At 46.2% G+C, this 12,124-nt stretch overlaps 1 protein-coding gene across 1 annotated transcript; it reads right to left on the reverse strand.

Moving 5' to 3' along the window:
- Window positions 1-7,238: 7,238 nt before the first annotated feature.
- On the reverse strand, window positions 7,239-10,287 carry LOC136474797 (probable trehalose-phosphate phosphatase 4). Its single transcript, XM_066472360.1, has 10 exons — window positions 9,914-10,287; window positions 9,647-9,787; window positions 9,449-9,520; window positions 9,247-9,324; window positions 9,060-9,113; window positions 8,827-8,928; window positions 8,612-8,689; window positions 8,419-8,488; window positions 8,189-8,259; window positions 7,239-8,064 (listed from the first exon to the last, which is right to left on the reverse strand). Exons 1-10 carry the CDS (start codon window positions 10,154-10,156, stop codon window positions 7,894-7,896), a joined length of 1,080 nt encoding a protein of 359 aa, XP_066328457.1. The 5' UTR covers window positions 10,157-10,287; the 3' UTR covers window positions 7,239-7,893.
- Window positions 10,288-12,124: the final 1,837 nt, after the last annotated feature.

Genomic DNA, 12,124 nt, shown 5'->3' on the forward strand with positions numbered 1-12,124 from the left:
ATTCATATATGTAAACAATCATATATGTCAACAAGTCATATATGTAAACAAGTCATATATGTAAACAAGTCATATAAACAAGTCATATATGTCAACAAGTCATATATGTAAACAAGCGAATTGTCGTTCTCGCTAGGGCGAATTCGTCGTTCTCGCTAGGGCGAATTCGTCTTTTATATGACTTGTTTACATATATGACTTGTTTATATATATGACTTGTTTATATGACTTGTTTACATATATGACTTGTTTACATATATGACTTGTTGACATATATGATTGTTTACATATATGAATTGTTTATATATGTGACTTAGATTTATTTTGTTTATGACTTATTGTACATATATGACTTGTTTACATATATGACTTGTTTATATATATGTGACTTAGATAAATTTGTATATGACTTATTGTATATATATGACTTGTTTATATATGCGACTTAAATTTTGTTAAATTTGTTAGATATGGCTACCCGGGAGACAACATGGAGGAAGAAATGATGAATATTATGCCAATGCTGGTGAGCAGGATGTTGATGACGGAAGTCAATACCTAGCTCTTGAAAATGACCAAGAAAATGTTTTGCAAGAAAATACAGGCGAGGTATATATACTAAATATATATTATATGTGAATATTGTATATATTTCTATGTACAAAAGATATTTATTTATTATTTTTTTATATGTAGCCCTCTGGATCGGCGACCACAACGGCGAAGAGCAAAAATGTTCGAGGACCGAAGAAACCACTGGAGGGCCGGTACAAAATATCAGAATTCAACATCAAGACAGGCGAACCATTTGGTCCACATAAAAGGAAATTCGTGGAACACTGTGGGTACCTTGTAAGGGACAGAATTCCGATCAGTATCCGTGAATGGAAGAAAAAGATCAACGAGCCTGATGTTAGTTTTGTCTCTGATGTTGACAAGAATTTGCTCTGGAATGATATTCTTGCCCATTTCACGTTGCAAGCGGATGATTATGATGATATCAACGATGATGAATTGGAGGAGCTAGTTCGATCGTGGGCTATGAAGAAGATGGCCACACAATTCCAGACTTGGAAGAAACACCTATACAACACATACATCAAGAAGAACGAAACGTCGAATTTCAATACTGCTACGGGCCCGATCTCGAAATAGAGGCCCTATTGGAATGATTTCGTAGAGTACAAGACATCAGCAGAGGGTGAGGCACGGGTGAGAAGGAACCAAGAGAATGCCCGAAAAAAGGTATACCACCATGACATGGGATCAGGTGGCTACGATACTGCCATTCCGAAGTGGCACAAAATGGAAGCGGACATTATTGCCAAGGGGATCGAACCAGAATCAGCCAAGTGGCCCCCACGCTCGAAGAATTGGTTTTCGGTCATGGGAGAAGACTCGACCCACAGACCGGCCTAGCAGTGTATGGGCAAAAACTCGAAATAGCAGCACGCCTATTGGCTTTTGCTATAGAAGCTAAAGAGACTGGTGTGTTCAAGCCCAATAGAGAGAAGGATGAGCTGACGTATGCCATCGGGACTGCTGAACACACTGGCCGAACCAGAGGCTTAGGACACAACACTCCATGGGTTCATGGTTTCCCTAATGATAGGGAAACCTACCGAAGCCGCCAGAGAAGCAAGGAGGAGCAAGCAGCGTGGGTCACAATGTTGGAGGAAATGGTGCTTGAAGCAAAGGAGCGAGAAAAAGCAATGGAAGCAAGAATGCAGGAGAAATCAGAAAGCAAGTGCAGATGGCAATGAGTGCCCAGAGGCAGGCATCAGAGCCAGGAATGAATGTTAATATTAGCCCCCTGGTCAGTTGAAAAGCATGCGCTTCCACTGAGCTGCCAAAGCAAGATGACGCAGCGCTGCGCTTCCCCGTGGATGATGTCACTACTCCAATGACAGCAATTGAGCTACATGTTCCAAGGGGGAATGACACAATCAAGGTCGTTGTCGGTGTTTTTACTCCTCTAGACCCTACTAAGACACCAAGAATCCATGGGGCACCAATACAACCTGGATATACTAGGGTCACAGTGGATAAAGTGAGCAAAGGTTACGAGGATCTAGCTCTTGACATTCCTGGAGGTGATGGAGAGAAGACTCTAGGAGAAGCAGAGAAGGCATATATATACTATGGCGCAAGCGCTACATCATTATCCCTGGGGCGTCTGCTCCACCGCCAGTAGACATTAGGTGCGGACAAAGTTATCAAAACAATTTTTTGATAATTTTCTATGGGCATGACTAATAATAAGCATTTACTTATATCTCATTATTTTTTGTACTCACAAAGCAGGGCCTCCGCCAACCAAAGTCCAGCTGTTGCTTCTCCCGACCATCATAGTGCTCAGGGCAATGATGATGCCTTCGAAGGCACTGCTGCATCCCCACCATCTCCAACTCCTCCGCCGCCTCCAAGGAAGTCCACAACTCCTCCACCGAGGTCTCCAACGCCTCTACCGCCTCCAAAGTCTGCACTGCCTCCAAGGTAGTCTCCAACGCCTCCCCCGCCTCCAAGGAAGCCAGCCCCTAAGAGGTCCGCCCCGCAAACGAAGCCGTTGCTCTGCTCGCCGGCAAAGAAGCAGAAAGCAAATACTCATCCAGTTATTCCCCAAAAACTATCTTATGAGAAAAGTGAACAGGAATTAAAGGATGCAGTACAAAAAGAAGTGACAGATTTCTTTGAAGGTGCAAAACAGGCACGACGAGCGAGGGAGAACCTGGAGCCATCATACTTCTTCCTACCTCCAGATCAGCTAAGAAAGAAGTTGGAACAAAAAAAACGGGATTCTCTTAAGAGCGCCGTGAAACAACCGATATCGGACTATGACCGCTCTCTCACCAAGTCATATGAGGCGGCACAAAAAAAGAAGAGAGTAGGGAAAGGTGTTGCACAACTTGGACAACAAACGCAACAATCAATCCCCCCCTTGTCGTTCCTAACGAATATGGTTCAAACTTAAACTTAGTGGCGGAGGTAGGCGGCTATGAGTCATTTCTTCGGTTTTATGAGGAAACTGGTTTGAACCTTGCCGAAGTGCTCGCTGAAGGACCATCTGCTCTAGAAGTGGATCCTTACAAGAAATTTGTACCAGGCCAGAGTCTATACAACCCAGAGAAATTAGGTGAACTGGGTACGCAAATGTACCTGCTAAACGGGTGGTACATGTCGGCGTCTGATGCGGGACAAATCTATCTTTCTGTCAGAATTAAAAACCACCATTACTTCCGTGGCAATGACATTATCTATGTCGAGCTTGCAGAATTACACCAACTATGCCACCTGGACTCTCTCGACAAAAGTCTCATTAGCTGCTATTGTTTGTAAGTGTGGTTATTTTCTACTATATTCACAATTTCTTTATTATATATTCACAATATATATATTCACAATTTTCATGTATGCAGATATGAGATGACAGAACTTAGAAAGAGAAAGGATAATGATGTTGGGTTCGTTGATCCGTATGTCGTATACAAACGCCCTAACCCCCCGAAGGATTATAAGCCTCAACCTGAGAGAAATCTCATGAATTTCTTAGTGAACCAACGCGACAAGAAGGAGATACTCTTCCCCTACAACTTCAAGTAAGTGTTATTATAAGTAATTAATGTCGATCATATATATGGGACATCAATATTTCCTTACTAGCTAGTTACCTCTCTCTCACACACACACATATACATACATACATATATATATATATATATATATATATATATATATATATATATATATATATATATATATATATATATATATATATATATATGCAGCAATCACTGGATATTGATGGTCATCGATATGGCCAATAGTAGATTGAAAATCTTAGACTCGTTGAGAAAACCGCAAACGGAGTATCAAGACATGATAGATATTATACAAGGGTAATTAATTTAGTTTATCTATAACAACATATATATATATATATATATATATATATATATATATATATATATATATATATATATATATATATAATGGCGCCGATCTCTCAACAACTATTAAAGGTTAAATTATTTTTTTATTTTATTGGGAGCAGGGTTTGGAAAAGGTTCATTGAGAAACAAAAAATGAAACATTCCAAAGCGCCACTGGGTGTAATCGCACATAAAGTAAGTACTATAACTACACATTTATATTCAATTAACACCATATGATGATTTCAATTCACCCTAATTGATTTTTTGTCGTAAAAGTGGGTTCTAAGGCAGGAGCAGGGTAACAACTACCGCGGATACTATGTTTGCGAGTTCATCATGGCGTACTCAAAGAGAACTCCTAAAGAGCAACTCAAAGTACGTATATAAATACTTTTTCCTTTATATTATTTCGATCGTATATTTACAATTTCTTTATTGCTCTCATTTGTATAAGTAATTACATGAGCAATACACATACATATATATATATATATATTAATACTTTTTCCTTTAACTTTTATTGAAGACTAAATGGTTGAGGAAAAGAGTCATACGACTTGACCAACTTAAAGCAATTCGAGAGACTATAGCAGGATTTCTAAATGACCAGGTCATCAACCCCAACGGCGAGTTCTACAATGACCCGAACGAAACGTGGATGCCAAATCTGGAGGAGTGAATTGCTAAGGACATAAACAATTTATATATCAAACCTTTGTAATATATATATATATATATATATATATATATATATATATATGTATGCACATATTATATGTACATAAAATAACATGTGTGTATATATGATCATCATATATATTTGCATGTACGCGTATATTCGTTTGTTATTTATGTACAAAGTTCGAACGAAAACTTACGCGTGCGAAGTACACATATATATTACTATTAGCAGCGTATTCGAAAATGTATTTTAATATCAAAACTAATCATTAAATGGAAAAAGAAACCAAAAATAGAAACCAGAAAAAGGAAAAAAAAAAGAGGGACATTTAGTCCCGGTTGGTGTTTCCAACCGGGACTAAAGGTCCTGCCCCGTGGCGGTCCCTGGCCAGGCCTGGAGGCCCCCTTTACTCCCGGTTGGTGTTTCCAACCAGGACTAAAGGTCCCCCTTTAGTCCCGGGCGTCAAGCTGGGACTAAAGGAGGATACCTTTAGTCCCGGATTGATGCTCCCGGTTGGGAAACCAGGACTAAAGGGGTTTCCCAACCGGGAGCAAAAAGCCTTGCTGCACTAGTGAAATGTCCCATTTCTTGCGTTCGATATCATACTTCATCCGCACTTCTGCATGATCTCGCTGTCGAGCTGTGAAATCAGTATCAGTCTCATTATCTTCCCTCACCGGGTCCACTGGCTCAGTCGGACACGAGGAGGTAAGCGCTAGGTCATTTTTAGACAGCGCAAGTGCTAATTCATACTTCTCTCACCATACCCTGTAGTTGCCCCCTTGAAGAGGCGGTATGTGCGAGATAAAAGCCATTGGGTTGAGTCCTGAAAAACACCGTCAGAGATAGTGAGAAAATATGACTTCATAATTGTATGATTTAATTTAACATTAGTCAATATTAAAACATACAACATTCTTATACACTAATTCTACATCATCATTGGGGCAGAAATAGAATTAATGCATGGAAAAACTTTTGAATAAAATTACAATATTATTATCATCATGTTGGTCAGAAAATAACAATATCATAATTTACTTAAACAAATATTACTACTCCTCCAATTAAAAATTTCCCGTTGGTTCAAAAATTAATCAGAGGATAAACTGATCATTGCAGCGGAAAACTCATACTTAATTGGTGAATTTTATCCACACGAAAATTCTCTTTACTAATTTTATTTGAGCCATTAATCAAATACCAGGAAAAGAATAAATTCTTTGGAATTTAGAAAATGAAAAGGGCTCAAAGCATTACTCTTTACTCGGCCCAAGCAGCAAAGCCGCCTAGCCTGCTATGCTCTCGCGCGCGCTGCGCCTTCCTAGGACGCAACCTAGGCCTGGGCCAGCAAAGCTGCCCGCCGCGGGCGCTCGCCTAGGCCGAATGCTGGCCCGCTCGCTCTGCACCGTCCATCTCAGATCGATGGTCGAGCGCGCTCGTCGGCGGAACAAAAACCAGCGCGCGGCGTCTCTCCCCGAACCCTAGGCTCATTCGTCTCCTTCCCCTTCCTCTCTCAGCGCAGCGAGCAGCAGGCACCGAGCGAAAAGTTGATAGGTGATGGCGTCGTCGCTGGCCCCCTCGCCGGAGCGCGCGCTCCCCAGCATGTGAGCGCGCCGCCGTCGAGTGGACTAGTCGCGGCGCCCTTGGCCAGAGCTCGTGCAAACCTGACGAGCAGCAGCGGCTCGGCCTTCTTCTCGCGTGCCGACGAGACGGCAGCGTGGTGTAGCGGCGAGGTAAGCAGTCTCCCAAGCCCTTCGCCTTTCCCCTTCTCCTTTCTGATTGGATCTCGCTCTATTCTTCTCGGATCTTGTCTGATTGGGGTTAGGGTTAGTGTTAGGTCGAGTTAGGGTTGGAGTACTGTTCTTCTTCCCCAATCTGGGTTTAGGGTTCGATGAACCCTCTGCTTAGATCCGAATCAGATCTATCACCTCCTTCTAATTGCTGCTACTCGGTTTTCTACTCCGATAAGCTAGATCTACGCCTAGTTAGGCGACTGATACCATTGATAGATTACATTACAGGATCACTAACCATAGATCTAGCATACCTACTGATATTTGATGAAGTGTAAACCCTAGAACATGTACTAATACGAGATTAATAGACAGAGTGAGAGAGAGATAGGGGTTGAGGAGGTGCAAACCATCGGTCGCCTTCGTGGAAAACGAGCTGGCCATGGGGTTGTTTGACGGTGGCGCGGTGAAGCCCGACGATGAAGGCGTTGTCGCTGTGGCGACGGTGCAGAGGCGGCGGCGGCGGCCGGTGACGGTCTTTTCGTTGCTGGCAGCACCCCCTCTTAGATCGGTTAGGGTTTCGGGACTGTAGGTGGGGCGTTTGGTGGCTCAGGTAAACCTCGTGTCTTGTGCCCTGGCCCCCACCTCCCTTTTTATGGCGCTGTGCGACGAGGGCCCACCAACCATGGAACGGTTGGGCGCCTCCCATGCGAACGCGAATCCAAGGACCCAATTAACGAGATCATCTAACACTGCTCACATGCCGCCCTGCGAGCTGAGAGGTGTCGTACGGCAGGCATCCTTCCCCAAAGCTCCTTTTCCCCAGTTCACGCTTGCTGCTTGCATCAGTGAATATATATTTATCTTCATGCGATCATCAAAAGAACAAACAAGGAACATGGCATATGCTTCTCTATAGCTGCGTACAGAATCGATGTACGAAACAATTTGCAGAGAATATAACTCCATTACTTGGATCTTACTTTCATTCACTACATTTTACAGAGGGTACGACGTACGTACGAACAGTAGTGCCTAGACGCAGAGCTACTAGCTAGTTACATGGGGTGAAGTGAAGTGAACCTTCTCTGTTTGTTTCAAAGGTTCTTCTAGCCTTCTAGGACGGCATGTAGCTTTGCAGATGCCTTCCAGACCCATGGGGGGGACGAGGGACAAAAATAACACGAGAATGGGTGGGTAGTACATTGCCTTGGAGTAGACACGGACACGGTTACTGTATTCGACAGTAGCGCCAACATGCTCAAAACATTTTTCAGTGACGTTGTGCTTTGTGTGTGGCCTCTTTTTCCTCGGTGGCGCTGGCGCAGCGCAGCACACAGTGGTCAGGGAATCGAAGAACATGTAATGCAGCAACCACCACGAGTCGGTTTCAGAGGCCACCACAAGCGAAGAATCGTCAGAGCGAGAGAAAGGAGAGAGGAGAGAGAGAAAAAATGGTGGTGGTGGGGTATGTTCGCATGATTGGACACCGATTCGATCGATTGACTAGTCGACCGCCCGACGGCCCGGCTGATGAGCTGAGCTACACCCGCGGCCGAATCATCGGTGGCGCCGAGGATTTCCGCTTCCATTCCACCAGACGGAGCAAGAAGTCCATCACCTCGCCGGGGTCCTGCAGGGAGTAGGAGGCGTTCGTCTCCTTGGGGCACCTGGACACAAGGATCCCGATGCCTTGGCCCCTCTTCCTCAGCACCTGATGCCATGCCACGCGAGAAGAGATTATCAGTATCAGCTTGCGCGCGCAAAAAAACAAATATATATAGAACACAGTCGAAATCGAAGAGAGATTCAGCATCGGCAGATGATAAGCTGAGCACCTTGAAAGCATCCTCGTCGGTGCGGTCGTCACCGATGTACACCGGGAGGACGTCGCTGCAGTTGGCGAATCCTGGAGAGAGAGAGACAGCGAAAAATAGGCGGTGTGTCATCAGCTACGATTTGTTTTGGACAGGGGTGTGATACGCAAGTACTAAATAAAAACTGCAAGTGAAAACGACTGTGGATGATGACCGCGGGGGTCGTCTGTTGTTTGTCGTAATGCACGTACCGAGCGATTCGAGCAGAAACTCCAAGGCCTTGCCCTTGTCCCACATAATGCTCGGACGGATCTCCAGAACCTGATGCACCAAAGTTCCAGCAGTCTTGCTCAGTTTCTTTACTACTCACTAGTACTGCTATTATTAGGCAAGGACAAGGACAATCAATCATCTGCATATATGTTCGGGGTTAAGTTTAATTACCTTCCTCCCTTGAGTGAGCTTCAGTTTGGGGTAGTCCTTGATCACGGCCTTGACTTGCTCGGCCAAAGCATTCCATCTCTGCAGGAAGATAAGGGAGGCGCGTGGTTAAGACAGATGGTGAGAATAGATTAGCCGCGCGTGATGCAACTTGGCGTTGAAGTGTGGTTGGCAACTTGGGCACTTGGCATCCCAAGATGGAGCAAGGCGTTGCCTACCTTTTCATCAACACATCTGAAGTGCACGGACAGGCAGAACTTGTTGTTCTCCACCTTGGCGCCAGGCGTGGACTTCGTCTTTTCCACCAGCGCCTTGTACACCTGGCAAAAAAAGGGGATTCACCGCGTGCATGGCCATTGTTAATCTCCTCGTGCATCGGCTGGACTTCACAAGTTAAGCACAAGTCGACAAGCAAGTGCTCTTCTTCTAATCGACTTTAGCAGCAGCGTACCTCGTCGATCACGGGGAGAAATTCGCTTGCAGGTTGGCACAGAACTAACTCGGGCTGCAGATGCGAATCAGAGGGGAAGATTTAATTTGATCAGTCAAAGTCATGGAGTGGACAGGGTTGAGGATGATTGGTAGTCTCGGACGAACTCAAGGAGATGAAAGCAAGTGAGGAGAGCTAGAAAGCGTACATTGGAGCCTGGTCCCTTGATGTCCATGCCATGGCTGCCGGCGTAGTAGAGCTCCGAGAGGTCGACGAAGTTGCGCACCTGTGCAGCGCGAGAACGAAGAAGAAGAAAGTCAAATCAGCCAATGGCCTATAAACTCGCGTGCGAGCTTGCCAAGTGTTTGCGGTGCTGACTGCTGAGACAAGTAGTGGCGCAGGCAATGTACCTTGTCGCGGCAGCGCCCGCTCACGATCGCCGTCGGGAAGTGCTTCGCGACGTCGCGCACCGCCGCTCTCATCTGCGCACCAGTACACCGCAAGGGTGAAAACGTCAGTCGAGGGTGAACTTTTGTCCTGGCGGCCGGCCGCCATGAAAGGTTGTATGTGCCGGCCGGGGACCGGGGTAGAGCAGCACGAGGCCTCACCGCGTCGCTCATGTAGGCGGCGTCGGGGTCGGCGACGATGGGGGAGAGCGTGCCGTCGTAATCTAGGAACATGACGACCTTCTTCCCCTTGCACGCGCTGGCAATCTGCTCGAACTTCCCGAGCGCCGACGGGTGCTTCCTCTGCAAGAGAGGCCAAAGCCAAACAGGGTTAGCATCGTACCTGAAGGCAACAAGCCATGCACGCGCGTGCAAGCTCCCGACGCGTGTCAAGAAGACGAGCTAGCGCGGCAAAGAAGACTAGCTCACCATCCAGGCCGTGAATTCATCGACGTCGGCGGCGGCGCGGGAGCGGGTGGGCGAGGAAGCGCGCATGGCGTCGACCCAGGTGCAGCTGGCCGAGCGCGCGGCCGCCGCTGCCAGGTCGAGGTACCGCAGGGACATGGCGCCGGCGGCCGCGCCCCGGCAGGCCAGGAGGGCCGAGCTCGCGCCCGGCAGCGCGGCGCCGGCCGCAATGCCCATCTCCGACACGACCACGTCCTGGTTCGTCATGTGCTTCCGCTTCACCAGCGGCCCAGGCAGCAGGTTCGTTTCGTGGGAGGCAAAGCCGGCGACTTTCTCGATCGCCTCGTCCCAACACGAGACGGGACGAACGCAGCTAGAGGTAGGGGACTTGGGGGAGTGTGCAGGCTTCTCAGGGCTTGAGATGGGTGGATGCGAAGTGGGAGGAGTGAGGGGAACTTATAGCTCCGAGGTGGGCCCGGAGGGCCTGCCACGTAGGATCCCGAGTGGAGCCGACGTCAGGGCCGGGGTGGTCGCCGGGCTGCTTAGCTGGTAGTAGGCCGCAGCGGCATTGGTGCATGATGGCCCTGCTCCCTGCCGTATTGTTTTGTTTCAGTAGCATGCATGGACAACTGGGCAAGGAGTAGTCGTCTAGATGTGCATAAACACAAGACCGCAAAGCACTCTTTTGCCCATGCTTGCTATTTTGGGGTTTCTGTTGGGTAGTTGGTATAGCCCACGAGAACAAAGCCAATGGGCCACATATACTGGTTTCAAATTGGAAGGGGCCAATAGAGTCGGAACCTATTGACCCGATGGGTAGATCAAGGCCAAATCTAGGGGGGTTATCAGGATGTATCGACCTCGACGAAATTTGGTAAATCCTCTAGCAAAACATTGTTTAGTCTCAAGAAAAATTATACCATTTAATGAATCTGACCCTGATGACCCCGGTGATGTTTTCGTCTAGATTCGCCATTAGGGTAGACCCACACGACCACTCGACGTGATGTCGTCTTTCTACCTCCATCTCACCCTGATGCAGCTATGAAATTGTCACATCTTGGCCCAGTTTGAATTGGGCACATGTGTGTGTTGATGTGAGATTGTCTAATTTTTAGTCTCACCTTGGTTATCGTGGGTGGATTAGATGCTTCTAGAGGACTAGATGATATGTCACAAGCCTCACGGCTCACGTTACAATTTACGCGAATCAAGGACAATATATAAGTGGGTTGGTGCGAGCGCGAGGTCCACTTATACGTCATTTGAATCTCATCGAATTCTAAGAATCTGGATAAAAACAATCGCAACAGTTTTATTGGATTTTGGGATTCTAAAAATCTATGAGTTAAAATCCCTCTAAAGTCTTGATCACGGCGGGTGTGGCAATATTTCACGATGGTTGCCACGGACGGGTATTTGCTCCACCCATATTTGCTCCACCCACACCACACCATTCCTACATGAAACCACTCAAGAGTGGTTTACCATACAATGAGCAATTTTAACCTAGACTGTCCATAGAAAAACTCAGCCCCTAGGGTAAGACCTCCTTTGATGCATTGACAGAAAAAGGCTTGTTAGTTTTTTGTGCATCGGCCTGCTCGCTGGTTGGTTTCTGGGCTGATTTGGGCTAGCTGGTGCTGGTTTGTTGTGAGAGAAAAACACTGTTGGTTGGCTGATTTGGGCTGGCTGAAACCAACAAGCAAACAGGCTGCATGTATTGGCCGGAGCTATGCCAACTTATTAGGAAATGATAGTGTGTTGTTTTCAACAGGAATGGTAAGAAAAATGTTTGTATGTCTTTGACGATAGGACTGAAAGAATAGGAGGAACTAGATTACCCTCTCGGGCTCTAGGCTGCATGTTGATATAGTCCAGGAAACGCCCCTGGTGTGGCTTGTACAATAGGTAAGTTACAATACTTGCTATACAAGAAGATCTGTCTATCTATATTTAGTGTACAGCCAAGATACATATCTATATATGCCTATTACAATGCACGGATGCATGGCCCTCTAACAAACATATTTTAACACTCCCCCTCAATCTTAACCTTCTTCAAGGTTTAGATTGTTTCTGAACTTAATCAACTTTGGCAAACTCACCGATTTTGTGAATCCATCGGCAATCTGATCTCCTGAGTTTATGAACCTGACATCAAGCAAGCCTTGAGCAACACTTTCTCTCACAAAGTGAAAATCAATCTCTATGTGTTTAGTTCTAGCATGGAAC

The sequence above is a fragment of the Miscanthus floridulus genome, chromosome 8, assembly GCF_019320115.1.
Source record: "Miscanthus floridulus cultivar M001 chromosome 8, ASM1932011v1, whole genome shotgun sequence".
NCBI classification, from domain to species: Eukaryota; Viridiplantae; Streptophyta; class Magnoliopsida; order Poales; family Poaceae; genus Miscanthus; species Miscanthus floridulus.

Bases quoted from the DNA above. Each gene is read 5' to 3' on its own strand.
- LOC136474797 (XM_066472360.1), bottom strand. From the start codon at position 10,156: ATGACGAACCAGGACGTGGTCGTGTCGGAGATGGGCATTGCGGCCGGC. The intron at 9,325-9,448 runs GTACATTGCCTG...CGCGCTGCACAG, and splicing joins GCGGGCGCTGCCGCGACAAG to GTGCGCAACTTCGTCGACCT. The intron at 8,690-8,826 runs GTAGGCAACGCC...ATCTTCCTGCAG, and splicing joins TCAGATGTGTTGATGAAAAG to AGATGGAATGCTTTGGCCGA.